At 52.6% G+C, this 19,725-nt stretch overlaps 1 protein-coding gene across 3 annotated transcripts in view; it reads left to right on the top strand.

Moving 5' to 3' along the window:
* TMEM184B (transmembrane protein 184B) overlaps positions 1 to 19,725 on the top strand; it is a 51,125-nt gene that overhangs the window by 11,183 nt on the left and 20,217 nt on the right. For all 3 annotated transcript variants that reach the window (XM_020982594.2, XM_020982595.2, XM_078147366.1), the window contains exons 2-3: positions 16,005 to 16,250; positions 16,907 to 17,072. In XM_020982594.2, the coding sequence (XP_020838253.1) occupies positions 16,059 to 16,250; positions 16,907 to 17,072 (358 nt within the window). In that variant the 5' untranslated portion in view covers positions 16,005 to 16,058. The remainder of the gene's footprint in view (positions 1 to 16,004; positions 16,251 to 16,906; positions 17,073 to 19,725) is intronic.

Below are 19,725 nucleotides of genomic sequence, written 5' to 3'. Positions count from 1 at the left end.
ACCCCGAGTGCAGGGTTCAGGAGAGATCTGGGCTGCTTCCAGAAGTTCAGTGGAGACACTGGGGAATCAGCTTGTAAAGGGGTGTCCAGGGACCGGAGTCAGTTACCCAAGTGTCCAGTCTTTGTCTTGGTTTTGATTCTAGGGATAAGAGGAAGGGGGCTGCACTCTCTGTCATTATCTGATGTTTTAAGGGTTAGAATCCTGCCGTGGTGTGGTCCAGTGTCAGAGAATCACTGCTCTGATCATGTCACCAATCCTCCATGTCTACTCCTGCCCCCAGAGCCCACACCAGCATTAGAGTGACTGTGTGTAATTAGGAAGACCTGGGTTCAAGTGTTGCCTTAGATACTTACTAGCTGTGTGATCCTAGACAAGTCATTTCAACCGCCTGAGTGTAAGTTTCTCCTTCTGTCAGCTGGGGATAAGAGCATCTAAGGCAGAGGTGGGAGACCTGCAGCCTCGGAGGCCACATGTGGCCCTTTAGGGCCTCAAGTGTGGCCCTTTGGCTGAATCCACACTCCACAGAACAAATCCCCCCAATAAAAGGATTAGTTCTGTCTAACTTGGACTCAGTCAAAGGGCTGCACCCAGGGCAATGCGTGTCAAGTGCCCTGTAAACCTTTAAGGGAAATCTGTTTATAGCTGCCATTGCTGTTTTAACCTGCCAGCCATAACCCCCCACCCTCTGCCCCCACCCCATGCCTCTCTGGCGCTGTCTCTTACTGTGCTGTTACCCTCGGTTCTGCCAGGATCTCCTGGCCACACCTCTCTTCTTCCTCCAGCGTCTGTCAGTCCTCGCGAAATGCCACTTCCCTGATGCAGTTCCCTGCTCGGTCCGGCCAGAAGTGAACGTCTTCCCCTGAGCCCCATGGCTGCTGCTGTGTGGCACTGGTGCCACTTTCTTTGTAGTTGTCTGGTGTGTCTGCCATTTCCTGACTAGGTAGGGATCGTGTCTCCCAGAGCGCATTCCCCAGGGGCCTTGACCACAGTAGGTAATCAACAGATATTCTCTGAATTCAATCAAGCCCATGACTTTCCTGGGCTTGGGCTGGGCCTTGGGTAAACTGGCTAGCTGGGGCATGGCGTCATCTGGGGGAAAGAGGTTCAGAACTGCCCTGGCCTGGACCCACTCTGGAGGTTGGGTGCTGGACTCAGGAATCAGGAAGACCTGGCTCCGACGCCTGTCTCACATACTTAATAGCTGTGCTAGAAAGGGCTGTAAGCCTTTTCTGAGCCTCAGTTTCCTCATCTGTAAAATGGGGCTAGTATTAGCTCCCTCACTGGTGAGTGAGATCATGGCCAAAGGCTTTACAGGCCCTAATTGCTCAGGAAGGTGCCAGGACTGGGGGCTTCCCTGCCTCTGGCCCTGTGCCATTGGTGTGACCCAACACACAGTCAATCAGATATTTAATGAGTGTCCAGAGTCCTAGACTCTGGGACTTGAGAGGGGCCTCCATCCAACCCCCACCTGCACCTCTCCATTGTGTCCTCAGCCGGGGGTCTTCCTGCCTTTTTGTGAAGACACCACCTCCCCAGTGTTCCATAGGCTGCTCTTGTTACCAAGGGCCTTCCTATTTGGAGCTAAAATCCACTTCACTGTCACCAGAGTCCCTTACTTTTAGTTTGCCCTCTTCAGGGCCAAGTGGAAAGGTCTTCTCTGTGAAATCCCTTTGTGCCGTCCAGAAATGAAATACGGATGCAATAGTCCTCAGTGCCAGGAGGCAGCTGGGTGGCTCAGTGATTGGAATACTGGGCCTGGCGTCAGGAAGACCTGAATTCAAATCCAGCCTCACACAGTTACTGGCTGTGTGAGCCTGGGCAAGTCACTTCACCCTGTTTGCCTCAGTTTCCTCAACTGTAAAGTGAGCCAGAGAAGGAAATGGCAAAGCACTCCAGTGGTTTCCAAGAAAACCGCATGGACAGTATTGGTGTGCTACAATCTATTGGGTCAGACACCACAGAGCAGCAGTCCCCAGTGGAGCAGACTTCCCCCATTATTACACTCATGTTTCTACTTAACAGCCCTTATAGGCGAGCCATCGCTCTGAGAGCTAATTGTGATAACTCACATTTCTGGAATGCTGTAAAGTTTACAAAGCACTTGGAGCAGCCGCAGGAACCAAGTAGCACACCTGGTGTTGTGCCCATTTGGCAGATGGGGCTCAGAGAAGTCCAGTCACCCAGCCAGGAAGGAGCCAATTTGAGAGCACAGGGCCTCTGGGTGGCCTCTATCTACTGGGCTGCACCATCCCCTCCCAAGGAGACCTCCTTCCAAATAATGCTGTCTTCAGAAAGCCCACAGCTCCTGTACGTACCCTTTACTAGTAACATCTAATGACAAAAAAAAAAACAACAAAACCAGGGCAATTCAGTAACTAGTTCAGAAGGCTGTAGACTGTCTATTCATGTCTTTGTCAGGTGCTGTGATTTCATTGGTGTAGAGCTCTGGGTTAGGCAGCCCCTCCATCCATGCCCCACTGTTCTCCCCGGCACCCAGGTTTTCTCCCCTTCACTCACCCCACATGGCCAGTCTGTTGCCCAAGCTTGTTTTTTCTCCATACCCCCATATCTTCCCTGATACCTTCCCTTTACTACACTCATATAGCCACCCCTTTGTTTTTCTGGTCTATAGCTAGAGGTCTCCCCGCTTCCTTTTTCCAGTCTCCAGTCTGTCAGCCACATGGCTGCCAAAGCAATCCTCCTTACGTGCGGCTGTGGCCGTGTCACTCGACCAGCCTCCTTTTACTTCTCAGATCAGCTACGACCCCTTGGTTTGACGTTTCAGGTTCTTCACAGAATGGCCCCTTCCTACCTTTCTAGTCTTGTTATTTTTAACAATTTTATTTTTTCCCGCTAAAAATTTATTTTCTTTCTAACTTACCTCTCACCCCTTTGGGAAAAAAGAAAAGAAAAGCAAAACCCTTGTTACAAATATGCCTAGTCAAGCAAAACAGATTCCCACATTGCCCTGTCAAAAAACGGATGCCTCATTCTTTGTCTCAAGTCCATTGCCTGTCTGCCAAGAGGTGGGTAGGGTAGCCTGCTTCATCATCAGTCCCTTGGGATCATGGTTGGTCATTTCTAGCTTTTTTTATTTTTCTTTTCTAAAAATTTATTGTTTTTAGTGTGGTTTTCTTTTCAGATTTTGAGTTCTGAATTCTTTCCCCCTCTCCTACTCCCTCCCCCAGTGTATATTGCACACTGAGAGCATAGGCAATGTGATATCAATTGTACATGTGAAATCATGCAAAACACATTTCCGCTTTACCCACATGGGGAAAAAAGCAGAAAAATTAATGAAGGTGAGAAAATGACACTTCAGTCTGCACTCAGAGAGTGCACCTCTTTGGAGGTGGAGAGCAGTTTTTCATCACAAGTCCTTTAGAATTATCTGAGATCATCGTGTTGATTAAAGTAGCCAAGGCTTCTGCAGTTGATCGTCATTAAAATGTTGCTGTTCCTGTGTGCGGTTATCTCCTGGTTCTTCTCACTTCACTTTGCATCCGTTCATGTAAGTTTTCCCGTGTTTTTCTGAAACTGCTCTCCTCGTCATTTCTTATAGCACAGTAGTATTCCACCACAATCATATGCCCCAACTTGTTCGACCGTTCCTCAATTGATGACCATCCCCTTGATTTTAATTCTTTGCTGCCACAAAGAGAGCTGCTATCAATATGTTTATACAAAAAGTCCTTTTCCCTTTTTCTCTGATCTCTTTGGGATACAGACCTAGTAGTGGTATTGCTGTTTCCTAATGTCTCATGGAGTCAATAGCTTCCGCTTGCCTAATTCTAATTTTTAAGGAGTTTTTTTCATCAGTGAATTTTTGTACACCTCTTTCATTTGGCTAATTCTGCTTTTTAAGGAGTTCTTCAGTGAGTTTGTGTGCATCTTTTACTAAGCTGTTAATTCTCTTTTCATAATTTTCTTGCATCATTCTCATTTCTTTTCCCAATTTTCCCTCTGTCTCTTTCTTTAACTCTTCCAGGAGTTCTTGTTGGACTTGGCTTTAATGAGCATTTTCCTTTGAGGCTTTTTGCTTGTAGGTGTTCTGACATTGTTTCATTTTCTGAGTTTGTGACTTGGTCTTCCCTGACACCATTACTATGGTTTTTTACGGTTAGGTTTTTTTTTCTTGTTGCTTGCCCATTTTCTCAGCTTGTTTCTTGTCTTTGAACTTTATGTGGAAGTCGGAGCTCTGCTCACCTCTGGGTTGGGCGGCGCTGTGCCAACCTTCAGGCTTTTTCGTGCTGCTCTTTTCAGAGCTAGTTCTAGGGGTCTGCATGTTTCGGGCGCTTCAGGGGGGTATGGTCTAGGGAGAGGTGTGGTCACTGCTCCTCTGGTCTTTACCCAGGAAGGGCCCCTGCTCCTTTGCAGCCACAAGTGCTGGCGCTCCTCTTTGCCTGGGAACTGCAACCAGGGCCCCTGCTCCATTATGACCGACCCCCAGCGCTCCTCTCTATCCTGGAGCTGTGACCCAGAAACTGCATGTGGACCATAGGGTTGCCAGTCAGTACCAGCTGCACCAGTGCCAGCAAAGGGTCCCCTGGAGTCTCTTTCTGACCAGGTGTCTCACCCCCTTACCACCTGTGGGCTGAGAGCTCCAGAAGCTGCTGCTGCTATACCTGCCTCCACGGCCCGCCCCAGTCGCTAGTGTCGCTCTCTGGGCCGGCCCCCAGCCCCACAGACCTCTTGGGCTTCACACATCTCTCACGCTCCATAGTTTGACTTGAGGCATTATGTCAAGTTGTTTGGAGGGGAAGGCAGGGAGAGTTCAGCTCAGTGGCTGCCTCGGATCTGCCATCTTTTCCAGCCTTTTTAGGTGTTGCTCCCCTCCATACCCTCCATAGGTCAGTTAGCCTCCTTGCTGTCCCTCAAACACAGTGCACCATCTCCAATCGCCACACTTTGCATGGCAGTCCCCCATGCCTGGAACGCTTTCCCTTCTGCCTCTCAAGATCCCTAACTTTCTTCCAGGCTCCACTCAAATCCCCCTCCCCGTAGGAGCCCTTTCCCCATGCCCTCGGGTGCCAGGACTGTCCCCTCCCAGACCCCCTTGATTTTTACCCTAGATATGTTTTGTCTGTGTCCGCCGACATTCCTGCCGTCTGCCCTTTTAGAAAAGCAGCTCGTCCAAGGCAGAGACTGGCTTTGCCTTTTTTCCTTTGGCCCTCTAGTGCTTAACAGAGGACCGGGCCACCTAGTGAGGTCTTCTTCAGTGCCTGGTGATTGAGTGCATGGCTGAGAATGAAAGGACCTTCCCAGAGTCAGCCCGCATTCTGCCCCTGTGCCACACTGCTATAGACCTGGCCCTATGCAAGACGTCTTTTGTATTTTGAGTAGCTGGCATTCATGTTGCACTTTAAAATGTACAGAAAGCTTTACAGATTGCTCATTTTATCTTCATTTTAAGTAGTAGGGAACAGAGCCGGGATTAGAACCCAGGCCCTTGGTTGCAAAGCAGTCTATAATTAAGCGCCAGATGAGTGGTGTGAAGAGGCCTAGAGGGCAGAGGAGGCTTGCTTCATCTGGGAGCAAAGGCTTTGTGGAAGAGGTGGGATCAGGGGAGGTCATGCCAGGATGTGAACGAAGTCAGGGCATCGGGGAAAGCCTGGTATGGCTAAAGGTGGGTGGAAGTAGAAGGTTTATGTAAGGCACTTAACTAGCTGGAGAACAGAGGGTAAAGGGACCTTGAATGGCAGGCCAAAGAGTCAGGAGTTGTCCTCTCGGCCCCTGGGTTTGAGGATCAGCTCTGCCCCTTATAAGCTGTGTGGCCCTTGGACAGATTAAAACGATTTCCATTTTCTGGGCTTCCTGTTTTCTGCCTCTGTCCCTTTTCGGCCTAATCACCTGATTCTCTTCTGCTTCTAGAGGCTTGGTAGGTCTTTAGAAAACAAAAGCAGTAACACAGAAACTCTGTATTAAGCTACCTGGATCAAGGTAGACTCTCAAGTCTCCACGTCTCCCGTGATCGAGCAGCATTCTTCCTAGGCCAGCGGGGAATTAATTGGTGGTCACAAGAGACAGGTTCAAGTGCCAGCTGGTCCTAGAGCCCTTGGGCTCTCTCCCTTCCTGCTCTACCCCAGCCTTGTGTGATCCCCTTTCAAAAGGTTAACCTGTTGGGAACTCCCGGGCCCTCTTTCTTTGGAGGAGGGCCTGAGACTGAGTTTGCTGACCTATGCTGATGTGGGTCAGCCTCCCCACAAAAGGCAGTCGCACACACACCAGACATTAATAGAGCAGATAAAGTTGTATGGGAGCTTGAAAGAATAGCTCAGGCAAGAAGGGTTTTATTGTCATTCCTGAATATTGGAGATTGGAGGCAAGAGAAAGGGAATCCCCTCTTTTCAGAGGCCTGAGTCTATTAGGAATTGTGAGATGCTTGAGCAGGGTTTAGGTCAAAGTCTGTTATCATTGGGCCATACCAAGTAAAGATTTTTTTTTTAAATTGTAACTTCATAAATATTCTGCAGCCGTACATGCTAATTTGTTATAAGTTTAGCAGGGATGTTGTGGGTGTTACAGCTGTGAGAGAGAGCTCATCATGGTAGGTCTCAAGATGCTCTGATCCTTTGAGATTAATGAGCAAAACTGGAATTTATAAGAGTTTTTGGTTTTTAAAAATTAAAATAGAAATGGCCTTCCGTCTTTACTCCCCCTCCCAAAACATATTCAGAAAGTGATGGCAGTCAGAAGTTAAGAAAAAATGGAGGAGAATAAGGTCGTGGAGAAGACCCAGCAGAGGAGAAAAATGAACTAGCTTGTCCCCATTAGTGATCTGTAGACTTGGCAATCTGGTGCTAGGAGTGGGTGGGTGCAGTGGCCTGTTCAGAACAGGCCTGGATGCATCAGATGGGCCTTGCTCTCAGCTGCCTGGTTGGGATGTGCTGCAGTTGGAAATGTCTGCTTCATCGCATTGTCAGGCTTCCAGGGTAAGTAGTTGGGTACAGAGGAAATCATGGATGGGGAGAGTTTGAAGACGCTATCAGCGGCCACCCATGGGAAAGCCCTCTACAGGCCTTCACTCCCAGCCAACAACCTCAATTTCATTCAATAGCTATTTAATATTTAATATTATATATATTTATATGTTATAATGTAGTGTGCATGTTATATATTTAACACATGTACATTTATATGTATGTATATGTATATATGCATATACATATACATACATATACACACGCATACATATATCAGGCACATACTAGGCCTTGGAGAGACAACTCCCCCCCCCCAAGGAATTTGTATTCTACAAGGAGGAAATAGAAAATACATACAAAGTAATGGGGGTGGGGGGCAGGAAGAAGAGAAGAGCTTCCCACTTTACCAAGATGGCGGCCATTTCTGTGAGTACCCTCTTCTCTATTTCTCCATAACTCAGATTCTCTCATGAACTCAACCCCCTTCTTCTTCCTGTCTCAGGAACTGAGTTGGCCTTCCTTCTTGCCAAGAATAGCCCCTCTCTACTTGTGCCTTGGCCTCATCCCCTGTGGGCTCCTGCTGCATTTCTGGATCCAGTGGTCTTTTCTCTCTTTGTCTTTGGCCTTCCTGCAGCATTTGGCACAGAAACTGTGGTTGCCTCCCTGGTCATCTACCTGTCTGACCCCTCTTTTGGGGTCATTTTGCTGCTCTGGCTTCCTAGATGTGAGTGCCTCCATGGCCCTGTTCTTGGCCTTCTCTTGTGGTTCTGAATTTAGTGTCTTAGAGATCTCATCCCCTCCCAATAATCATCTTTATGAAAATGGCTCCCAGCTCCGCTTATGCAGTCATTGGGGGGCAGCATGGTCCAGTGGAAAGAGCGCTGGCTCCAGAGTTCAGGGTCCTGGATTCAGCTCTCCATCTGCCAGCTTCTTGTGTTGTTGGGCAAGTCCCTTAATTTCTGTGGGCCTCAGTTTCCCCATCTGTAAACTGAGGAGGTTGGTCTCTGGTGCCACGTATCTAACTTCCTGCTTCTTCCTCTATGTCCTCAACATGTTCAGAACTCAAAGTCCCTCAAAACCGGTCTCATTTCCTGCTTCTCTTTCTCTCGATGACCCACCTTGGAGCCTTTCTTAGTCGCTCCCTTCTTCCTCACGCCCATCTGGTCAGTCACCAGCCTTCCTGATTCACCTCCGCACTATCTCCGGCCTCCCACCCCTCTTCCCTACTCACACGGCCACTGGCCAGGCCTTCTCACCTCATACTTGGACTGAAAGGTCCCCTGGCCTTCCTTCTCTCCCCTCTAGGTTCCGTTCTTCATGCAGCTGCCTCAGTAAACTCCCTGACCTGCAGGGCTGAGCTGGTCATTCTTTTACTCAGAAACCTGAGGTGGCGGATTCCCTGGTGCCCAGAGGATAAGATTGAAGACTGCCCAGCCCGACATGCAGGGCCTTCCTCTTTCTAGCTGCTACCTGCCTTCCCACCGTCCTTCACTCTCTTTCGAATGGGCTGGACCCCTTCCCCTGGCCCAGGGTTCTTAACTTCCTTTCTGTCATTTCTGTCCCTTTGGGACCCCTTCTCAGAGCCATGTGTTTAAATGCCTAAAATGGAACACACACTATTACAGAGGAGACCAATGATGAACTGCCATGCCTGGAATGTTTTCCATGTTCTTCTTGGACTGCTCACTTTCCCATCTTCTGTAAGTCCCAGCTGACCTCCAAGGGAATGGCAAACCACTCCAGGATCTTTGGCAAGAAAGCCCCAAATGAGGTCCCGACTGAAGGGGCTGAAGAACAATGAAATTCTACCTTCCACAGGAAGCCTTCCCCCGCCCTTCTTCATTCCTGTGTTTTCCCTTCTCTCATTATTTCCTATTTATCTTGTGTGTGACTTCCTTTGTATGTTTGTTTGCATGTTGTCTCCCCCCCCCCAGATTGTAAGCCCACTGAAGGCAGGGACTGTCTTTTGCCTTGTTTTTGTATCTCCAGCACTTAGCACAGTGACTGGTGCCTAGAAGGTGCTTAATAAATGTTTATTGATTGATTAAAGCAAATTCATGGGTCCTAAATTAAGAAGCCCTGTCCTATACCGTTCTGTCCCCTCCCATCTCACTGCCCTGAGGCAGACTGGGCCCCATGCCCAAAACAAACGTCGTTCCACATCGCCACCTCATAAAAAGCCTTCCTTCATGGCCCACCTGGGGGTGGTACCTTCTCCAGAAAGCTTTCCCCGATTCCTTCCTCACAGGGACCGTCCTGAGGCGCGGGTCTGAACGTAAGGATCCAGAATCACGTCCTGTGATGTTCAAAGCCCTGCCTAGCCTGTGTCCAGTCCTCTCACCCCTCGCTCCCACTCGTGTATTCGACTCTCCAGTGATGCTGGGCCTTGAACAAGACCCTGGTCTCCTGCCACCGGGCAGTCATCTCTGGCTCTCCCTCCTCCTCTTCCTCTTGGCTTCCCTGGCTTCCAGGCCCAGCTCAAATCTCCCCTTCTGTCTTCCCTAATCCTTCTTAATGCTGATGCCTTCCCTCAGTTGATTATCTCCGGTCCATCTGCACACATCTTGTCGGTGTTTGCTTGGCGTCTCTCCCTCAGACTGGATGCCCCTTGGGGGCAGGCACTTTTCTTTACAATCTCAGCACTTCAGCACAGTGCTGGGCCTATATGGTAGGCACTTAATAACTGCTTATGGACCCAGTACTTGATTAGTAACCCTCCCTCTGACGATGCCCATCTCGCCCACTTGTGCACCGTTCTTCTCTGCTAACAGGCCCCCGGTGGTGACCTGCAGCATCAGTTCTTCAGGGGTTGGTATTCCGTGACTCAGAAGCGCTCAGGGTCACGAGGAGAAGATTGGTGTCAACAAGGTGGGCATCGGCTTCAGGCAGACCTGGAGGTCCTTAGAAACACTGCACGGTTTCCAGCGGATTATCACCCTCCCAGTCAAGTGTGGCTCCAGTTCAGTGTCCATCAGTCCACAGTGTCTCTCCAAGACTTGTGTCGTGGACCAGCTCAGTGGTCATCTCCCTCTGATCCCGATCAGCCCTGGGTTTTCCCCCGTGCCTGGTGTCATCATGCATAGAAGGGCAGCCCCAGGTCCTCCCCTCTGGGGGGCTCCTTGCAGCGTTAGGACACTCTTCTTGACCAGGTACCTGACCTCTCTGGCCCGCCCCGGTGGCCCCCTAGTTTTCTGACTTGCTCAGTACTTAGAATCCAGGCAGTGTGGACCAGTCATCGCTGCTGATGTGGGTACAAAGGGTGCCCTGGGATTGAAAAGAATGTTCAGGGCTACTTTCTGAGGCCTCTGAGGGGTTTGAGGCTCATTCTGTAGCCCATCCGGTACCTGGAGATCCTGGACTGTGGGCACACCTTTCAGGGAATCTTGTAGGATTTTAACAGACAGGAAGGACACCCCCGAGGAGCGTCCTCTGCTCATCCCCCTTGGAATGACCTCCTTACAGTATCCACTCCCCATCTTCCACAAATGGGTGGCTCCTCCCAGCATCCCTTCTGGGAATGACAGGAATCATTTCTTCAGTCATCCCGCGCTCGGGAAGCCCCGACTGCACGGGCCGGGCTCTGTGGATGCAGACGCCTGTCTTCTTTGCACCCAGACCGAGTCCTGCTGATTGTTGGTTTTGTCTCTCCCTCCTTGGGGTGGCTGGCCTCTGCCTCCAGCATCCTGCTCTGTAATCCGTCCTGTGTACCGGGAAGGGGGTCTCCCTAAAGCCCAGCTTAACTCACATCACCCCCTTCTTACCAGCACTCAGAATTTCCTAAATAAGATTCCGGCTCCTTAGCTCACCATTCGAGACCTTTCTAGTCTCCCCTGCCGCCCTTGACCTCCTGCTTCCACTGAGTTGGAGGAAGACTTGAACTTTGACCATGGCCCATGGCTCCGGCTGTATGGATACGTGGAGCCCTGCAGGTCTCATTCCCAGGAGATGGCCCTCTTCCTCTAGATGACAGGATTCTACCTTAGGCTTCGGGTTACTTCCTTGTGTCTGTTTCCCTGCGGGCAGAGACCACGCCTCATTCGTCTTTATCTCCCTCTGGTGCCTAGACCGGGCACTGTGAGAGCACAGGGCTCGTGGGCATGTTGCCCAGGGGCTCTGTTCTCTCAGAGGAAGCCCAGAAACGGGAAGGCCGTGGAGAGGAGATCTAGAATATTTGTGTTTCCAGAGGATTCTCAGGCTCCACAGACGACTTTGAATGGCTTAAGTAGAAAGAGCGGAGGTCAAGTCCGGCAGCCACTCCAGCTGAGGCTTGCTTAATCTCCTCATCTGTAAAATGGGCACATTGCCACTTGCACTGCCATCTCCAGGTTGTTGTCCAAGAGCCCTTTGTAAACCCTCGATATCATTGGGGGGGAGGGAATGAGAGCAGATTTTCTCTGCTAGAAGAAGGGGAGCGGCGTCCTCTCATTCTCTCTGTTGTTGGCAGGATTCCTTCAAAAACTGGCACCTGCCAAAGCCTTGGGGGTCCTGAACACCCATCAGCCAGGGTTCTCCCCACATGCACCTGCTTTGAGATCGGGGCATTGGGCAGGGGAGAAATGAGGAGGCCAGCAGCCCATGTCCTGCCCGCTCCTTCATCCTGTTCATCTCCTCCACCCTAGACTCAGACCCATGTTCTGAAGCATTGGGTGGGGGGACAAGGCAACCACCCCCCACTGTTGTCTGGGCCTGCTGGAGAAAGGCGCTGAGCCTGCTCCGGGTTCTTTTCCTTTGTTAGGCTAATCTGGCCAACACCTGACATCATACCTGCTGGGGCAACGAGTGTTTCCAGGACCTGACCGGTTGTTTTGGGTGTTGGTGACAGGGTTAGGGCTGTGGCTCACGTGCTTCTGCGTGTTGGAGTCAAAGGCCCCATCTGGGGAATCTAGTGACGCCTCCTCCCCCTTCTGGCAGTGCCTGGGAACATTTTCTAGATGGGCAATTTGGAATCTCTCTCTCTCTTCCTCTCTTCTTTCTTTCTCTCTTTTCTTTCTTTCTCTTTTTCTTCCTTCCTTCCTTCCTTTTTCATGACACCTTCTGGAGTTACTTGGAGACCCCCTGGGGTGCACATCACAGTATCAGGGTTGGGCATCGCAGGTCTAGAGTTTCTGAGGAGCTCCCGTGGGGAAGCATGTGCGTGACAGTCTGGGTGCAGCTGCCTTTTCCTTGCCGCCTCTTCCACCCTACAGCCTCTCCTCCCATCCCTCAAGGCTCTTGATCGATGTAGGGGTCTTTGGTGCATATTTTCACATCCTGCATGGACATTGGCACTACCTGGGATCCTCTTTCAAGGAAGTCCTGCGATGACCCGATTTTGGCTTTGGGAGGTGTTGGCAGGCCTGAGCGTGTTTATGTGAAGCCTACAGAGGTGGAGGCCTGAATGATCCAGCCAAATTCCATAATTTACGGTGTTTCCTAGTCAGCCTGCACTGCCTGAGCCGGACATCTGACGGACGAGGTGTGGTTTCCCCTTCTGGTTTCCACTGGCCTCTGGGTAAAGGGCTTACAAAGGGCTGCCCAAGCTCCCAGTCAGGAAACAAAAGGGTTTCTGTGGCTTTGTTTGGAACAGCAGAAAGCAGCTGGGAAAAGAAATAAATGATTCTCCACTGTCCTGAACTTGGATTAAGTAGATGGGGGCCCCACGGTATAAAAGGAGATGGGGTGAGGGTCAGAGGGAGAGGCTACAGGGAGCCAAAGCTGGGCCCAAAGCAGGCCCATCTAACATCTTGGGGGGGGGGCTTGGATTGTCTGGTCCAGGGATTCGTAACCATCTTTATTGGTCCTGGACCCCTCTGGCAGTCAGTCTGGTGTGCCCTGTGGACTGCTCAGAGGAGTGCTTTTAGATGCATAAACTAAAATATATTGGATTACAGAGGAAACCAGCCACAGTGAAGTAGATATGACAATCTTTTCTTTTTTATACAAGTTCCCAAACTCCAATTTTAGAACCCCTGCCCTGGTCCAAGCTGGCATCTGCTAGCTGCACGGAGCCCCTCCACAGCCTCCGGTAGCCTCGGCTGGGCCCTCGTTAGTGACAGCTAGCTACTGCATGACCTCAGTAGGCAGCCCCTCTAGTGCTGAATAACTCTCCTGGTTTAGAAGTTCTTTCTTGATACTGAGCCAAAATCTGCTTCCCAGCATAGAACTTTTGTTCATCAGCTTAAAGTCTGTCCTAGGACCCAAAGAGAGCATCTCAGCCCTATTTAACAAAAGGCTGTACCCTGCCACCCCTCCAGCTGTCAGAAGAATCTTCCTGAGACAGCAGGCTGGCCATTTCATTCATTCCCATTCCCATTCATTCCTTCCCTATTGGCTCAAGATTAAAACATGATTCCTTGGCCAGGCGCTGAAGGCTTACAACAGCCTAGTTCCAAGCCACCGTTCTCCACCTCGTTCCTGTCCCTCACTGGGGCCCAGCCAAGCTTCCGTTCCCCTTTTGATTGGCCCAAGTTCTCCCAGGTGCCTGGAGTGCCTTCCGAACCTAGGCCTGGTGGGGAAAGGGGGACCTGTGGCCTTCTAGGACCTGACCCTGGGCCACACGTGGCCTGCCCTAGGCCTTCTAAACTCTGGCTCTCTCTATCCAAGGTTTATTTAGCCCAGATGTTACCTCCTCCCTTTGTGAAGCTTTCCCTCATTCTCTCCTCTCCCCTAGGGACCGGCACTTTCTCCCTCCTTTAAAGTAAATGCCTTGTGGGCAGTTTAAAATCGGAGTACATGTTTTTCTCATCTCCTCCATGTGAGCCCTTCACTTAGCCCCAGTTCCTGGCCCTCTTGTCAGAAGATCAAGGTCAAATCTCACCCTGGAAGGTCTCCGCAGTGAAGAGGTTGAACTCGATCTGGAAGGCCCCTTCCAGTTCTAGAACTGGGGTCCTGTGATATTATTGCTTAATAAGCGTTGGAGCTGAATAAGTCATCATCCACCTTCTTCTGGTGTTGGAGGACTCCCTAGCTGCCGACACAGCCCCTTCCATTTTTGGACGGTTCAGATTCTTGGTGAGAAATGCCTTATGTTAAAGTCACAGCTACTTCCCTGTGACGTCCCCCAGTGGTCCTGGTTCTGGCCTCTGAATCGTGATGGCAGAAATGATATGCCCTGGTGAGTCTCATGCCAGCTGTCTGACCTAGCATCCCTGGCTGTTACCAGTCCCTGCTTTGGGGGCCTTCTGAGCGAGGCCTTTCCTGAGTCTTCCAGATGTTGCTTCCTGCCCCACCCTTAATTCCTGCCCCTTTTCATTTGTTGTCCGTGTCCTGGGTGCTAGTAGAATGTAAGCTGTTGGAGGGCAGGACCTGTCTTGGTCTCCTGTGCTTTGCACAGTCGGGTAGACAGGCTGTCTGTAATAAACACAGGTTCGTTCGTTACCTTACATTGGCTTGGGAGTCACAAGGTAATAGGTTTTGGTTGTTTGGCTCATAAACGGGTCCAGGTTTTTTGCGGACCACCATTTTGGCATAGAATCAGCTCTGCTTGGAAACTGAGTTGGGGATTATCTGGTGCAGCCCTGTGCCTCCAGAAATAGAGGTATAATGATCATAGACAGAGCTGGAAGCCTTAGAGGTGAGGAGTTTAACCCCTGCATTTTACAGATGAGGAAACTGAGGCTGAGAGAGATGCTCACCTGCCTAGGGGGCACAGCCAGTGAATGCCCGTGGCAGGATCTCCCTCACTTGGAGTTCAGCACACGCCCAACTACGCCAACCTGCGTTTTTTCGGGGGAAACATCCGGGGCTTAAGTGCCTTAGCCAAGGCACAATGGGTGAATGGATGAGCCGAGAGGAGGCCCAGCCTGCTGCCTGCCCCACACCCCTCAGTATGTCCCAGCCTCGAGGCTTTGCAGATTGGTCCCGGCAGCTTATTATTAAATTTTTCTTTGCTTTTGTTTATTTTGCATTTCTGGTTCTTGGAAGACTCAGCACTTTGGGGCAAAGTGAAATTGTTTGTGTGCCAGCAGCATGGTAGGTTCACACTGACGCAGCCGGGGGTGAGGCCTTTGCTGTTTTCAGACAGCAGCTTGGGAGGATGGCACTTACAGGCCTGCCAACAGGTGGCGTCAGTGAGCTCCAGGCCACGGGCCACTGGACCCAGGCTTAGTTCCCGAGTTCATTCCTTGTGTCCATAGGCCACGGGAATGGGGCATGTTCTGGGGCGTGTCCGGCAGGCCTTTCTTGGTGTTCTCTGCCCAGTCTTGAGAGCGAGCATAAGGCCTATTGGTCCGTCCAGCTCTCTGCCGAGCTAGAGGGACCTTCCCCAGGAGAGGATACAGTAGAAAGAGCAGGCTTGGTGTTCCAGCCATGCCAACTATGGGCATAGCTTCTCAGAGCCTCAGTTTTCCCACCTGTGAAATGGACACAGGCATTATATAACGGTGCGTCTATATAATTGGAACAAAGATTCACCGTGGTTTTATAGGAGAGAGAGTGTATGTGTGTGTGTGTGTATACACACCCATGTGGTGAGGTAGTGTTAAGAGTTTCTGTGGAAATTGGTGGCAAGGATGGAGACCAGCAGGCAGGGGAATTTTCACAATGACTCCTCGAGAGGTCAGGTCATTTTGCTGAGGAAGGCCGAGGGCCACTGCGGCCCGGGTAAACGGAGGAGCAGGGGTGTGGGCAGGGGCGTTGCTGCCCCTCTGCTTGGTGTTCATTCAGAGCCTTTCATCCCCCGGCCAGCCTCCTCGCACCTTATCCATACAGTGACCCCGGCCTCGTGGCTGGTCCATTAGCAAGACAGTCCATCCTTTGTCTCTCCCGAGGCCTAGCACGCCCTCCCTGGCTTCCATGAAGTCCCGACCAAAATCCTGCTTCCGAACAGACGTCTCCCCAACCCCTCTTCATTCCACTGCGTTCTCACCGTTAATCATTTCCCGTTTGTCTCCCATGGAGCTTGTTTGTACGGAGTGTGTTCATTGTCTCCCCCATTAGATGGTAAGCCGCTTGAGGTCAGGGCCTGTCTTTTGCCTCTTTCTGTATCCCCAGCGCCGAGCACAGTGCCTGGCACTTCAAACATGTTCACATGGTTGCCTTGCTCAGGCCCCAAGGAGGGAGGACCCCTGCCCTAATACTCGGGTGTTCTCTTCCCCTCTCCAGGTTCAGTTCCCATTCCCAGGGCTTCCCTGAGGGAAGCTGTCACCAGAAAGCACCATGATGGTGACCCAGGCCGTGCTGGCCCCGGAGCCGGCCTCCCCCCCCACCACAGCAGCACCCCCCAGCTTCTCCTGGATCCCCGAAGGCAGCCCAACCGCGATGGAGCAGCCCATCTTCCTGATGACCACCGCGGCCCAGGCCATCTCTGGCTTCTTTGTGTGGACGGCCCTGCTCATCACTGGCCATCAGGTGAGCGCTGGGGCTGCCGTCTGACTACCCCCTGGGTCCCTGAGCTCCAGCCTTGGTGGGGAGGAGGAAGACAGGCGGGCAGGCTGCGAGGTGGCTGGGCGATGAGCAGCGAGGGACAGGTCTCCTCCCAGGCTTCTGTCATGAGCCCCAGCCCTTCCCCGGCCTCCAGCAGATGGAGGCTAGCTAGTTGGGCCTCTGGGCAGCCTCCTCTTGGCCTGTTTGGGGGTGGTCCTGGGCCTGGGGAGTGGGCTCCTTTTCCAGACCACTTCCTGGTCTTTATTTCATCCTCCCAGTATCCCAGGAAGCTTCCTAGGGCCGCTGGGAGCTTCCTTTGACTTCCCAGAGCCACTGCTGCCCATGTTAGGGGCTCCAGAGGCCCTTCAGGAGATGGGCACTACCAGTGTTCTCCCCTTTCATAGTTGGAGGCCAAAGCTCTGAGAGCTGCTGGAGCCAGCCACATGTTCTAGCCCCTAATCCAGGCCTCAGTGGTCCACGTGGGCCAGATCACCAGCCACAGGCCCCCTGCCTCGTGCCAGTGGCCCCCAGCTCCCCAGATGCCCCCATTCCGCAGCCTCCCGGGGCCCTGAGAGTCTCTGGTGGCAGTCCCCGAGCCCCCTCCCCTTGGCTCACGGCGCCGTTCGTGGCTCTGCCCCCAGATTTACAGACACCTGCGCTGCTACAGCTGCCCCAATGAGCAGCGCTACATCGTCCGCATCCTCTTCATCGTGCCCATCTACGCCTTCGACTCCTGGCTCAGCCTGCTTTTCTTCACCAATGACCAGTACTATGTGTACTTTGGCACCGTGCGCGACTGCTACGAGGGTAAGGAGCGTGCTGGGGCACGGGAGCCAGCCCAGGTGCCAGGGAAGGGAACGTTGCCTAGTCCGGGAGCCTCGATGCCAGGCAGTGCCTGCTTCTCCCCAGCGTCCTCTGCTGCCACTGCCCCCTGGGAAGCCGCCAGGCTGCAGGCTCCACTGCTTGGCCTGCTTACTGTTGGGGTGGGTGTTCCCAGCCTCATTTTTCTGGGGTCATGGTTGGCATGAAGGCCAGTTTCCTCAGTGCTCCATTTGCTCAGCTTTCCTGACGTGGTGGAGGGCACAGGCACACGTCCCATTGTCTAGATTGGGAAATGGGAGGCAGAGTTGGGGGCAGAGGCTCCTGGGCCTCTCCCTGTGCGGGAGGCTGCTTCCAACAGACTTCTTCTCTTGGCCCATCCCGATGGGGGCAGGGAGTGATCAGGGTGGAGATCCCATGGCTTTTAGCCTGTCCTTGTCTTTGGCCCCGCTGCCCAGGTCCACTCCAGACACACTCACCTGCCCCAGGGGCCAAGTGGGCAGAGCCCCTTCTGGAGCATGGCCCCTGCAGAAGAGGCTGCTCCTCCCCCCTCCCAACGATGGAGCAGCAGCCCTGGGAGGTGGGCAATGCCAGCCAGGCCCTGGCTTACAGACATAGAAACTGAGGCACTCAGTGTGTTTGGGGACGAGTAAATGAAGGGACCAGGCCTTGAGGCAGAAGCCCAGGGCTCTTCCCCTTCTGTTCCCTGCCCTGACCACCAGGCCCTATTTCTTCACCTTCCTCAAAGCCCTCCTGATACTGGTAGGGGGAAGTCATGCCTTTTCCTCAAAGTGCCAGCCTCTCTCCATGAGCCGCCTGCTGCCCCTGGAAGCATCCAGAGAAAGCCCCGACCTCCCATTTGAGGAAGAAACTGAGGCACAGAGTAAACACACGCCCTGGAAGCCCGAGTGAGCCCCCCAGAATTCTCCCTCTTCATACAAACGGCTCCTCCCCCAGAGCCGTCATGAAGCCAAGTCCCCGAGGCCTCCAGGGTGGAAGGGAGGCATTGAAGGGACTAGAGGAGCTCGCCGGGAAGGCTGCTTTGTTTGCCTGTTTCTCTGGGAGCAGAGGTCTGGCGGCCCCGGGGATAGGGCCTCCCTGTGGTCGTGGCAGAGCCCCACGCTCACTTCCGTGGCCAGGAAGGGGCCTCCGGCTTTCTGCTGCCATCAGCTGGGCCTCCTCTAGCGTCCTGGGCACCTCCTCTGCCCGAGGGGCCAGCCAGTTTCCTAAGCCCTTTGACAAAGGCCGAGAGGTGGTGGCAGATGGTGGGCGGACCCTCCCGGGCCCCATAGGCCATCTTTGTTCCCCTCCTGCGCCTCCCCCAACAAAGTCGGGCCAGAGCCAAGCAGGAAGTCTGGTGCCCTGTGAAACTCATCTCCTAGCAACGGCCATTCTCCCCTCCCTTTCTCTGAGGGTGTTTGCAAACACTGAAACATCTGCCGGGGTTCGGGCCGCCCCAAAGGTCACCAGCTCTCGGTGTCTCTGGTCAGTGGGGCTGACTTCCTGCCTTCTCCCCCCGTGGCACCTGGGATGGCTTGTCTTCAGTTGCTTTATTCTGTGGGTCCTTGATCAGGTGTTGGGTGGCAGCTGTGCCCGTGCAGAGCTGGAGAATGGGGCGTGTGTGTGTGTGTGTGTGTGTGTGTGTGTGTGTGTGTGTGTGTGTGTGTGTGTGTTAGTGTTAGAAAGAGAGATTCTCATAACACTCCTTCACTTTTCCTATTTTCCTCTCTGACTTCTGGGAAGGAGCAGGGGGCCCTGCAGTTCATGGAAGGGGAGGAGACGTGAGCTGTCCCAGATTTAGGGGCTTCTCCAAGGTTATCTTCATTTTCCATCTCCCCAGGCTTTCTGTTTGCCAGCTTTCTATCCAAATGCACACTGGGAAGTCCCAGACTTGTGCTGGGACAGGTTTGTGACCACACGGGGCTGAACTGTGTAAGAAAGGAGAAGACTCAGGTCAGCAGAGGTCATGTCCTCCATTCCCCTGCCCCCAGGTCACCCCCAAGAGGGAAGTGTCTTTCCTTTCCTTCAGATGTTGCAAAGAGCTTTGGGTGATCTGAGGCCCCGGGGCTGGCAGGGACCTTCACTGGCCCCTTCATCTCACAGACAAACAGATGGTATCTGAAAACAGTGGAGTCACTTGGCCAGCCAGACCTTGGACTCGCAGTCCACAGCCTGGGCCACTGTAGGCCAGCCACCCTGGGAGCCAAGAAGGCCTTCATGAAGCATCTTCATTCTCTCTGTTATCATTCAAGCCTATGTCTGGTTCTGGTATAAATATGTCTATTAACGGAGGGTTGCTCATCCGGCCTTTTTCTGACCATGGCCAGCCTTGTCAGCAGAGAGAAGCCAGAGTCCCAGCAAGGCCACGTCTGGGCCCCTGCTTGCGGCTTTGCCCTGGGGGAGCACCTGCTTCTTTAGGGTCACTGAGAGGTCCAGGAAATGGCAGGAAGGCCCTAGCCCTGAAGAGACTCCAACAGTCTCTTGGGAGAGACCAGACACGGGCCCGGGGTAGCGTGGTCTCCACTGTCCAGCTGTGACACTTCCCGTTTCCAGCCTCAGACTGCCCAGGATGGCCATAATCCTGGAAGAAAGTTAGGAAGCCCGAGTGACCCAGTGAGGAAATAGCAGAAAAGGACAGTGG

Source organism: Phascolarctos cinereus, unplaced genomic scaffold (assembly GCF_003287225.1).
Source record: "Phascolarctos cinereus isolate Bilbo 61053 unplaced genomic scaffold, phaCin_HiC Scaffold_1;HRSCAF=81, whole genome shotgun sequence".
Lineage (NCBI taxonomy): Eukaryota > Metazoa > Chordata > Mammalia > Diprotodontia > Phascolarctidae > Phascolarctos > Phascolarctos cinereus.
Note: the sequence above shows the minus strand (reverse complement) of the source record. Positions and strands in the feature narration are given on the sequence as shown.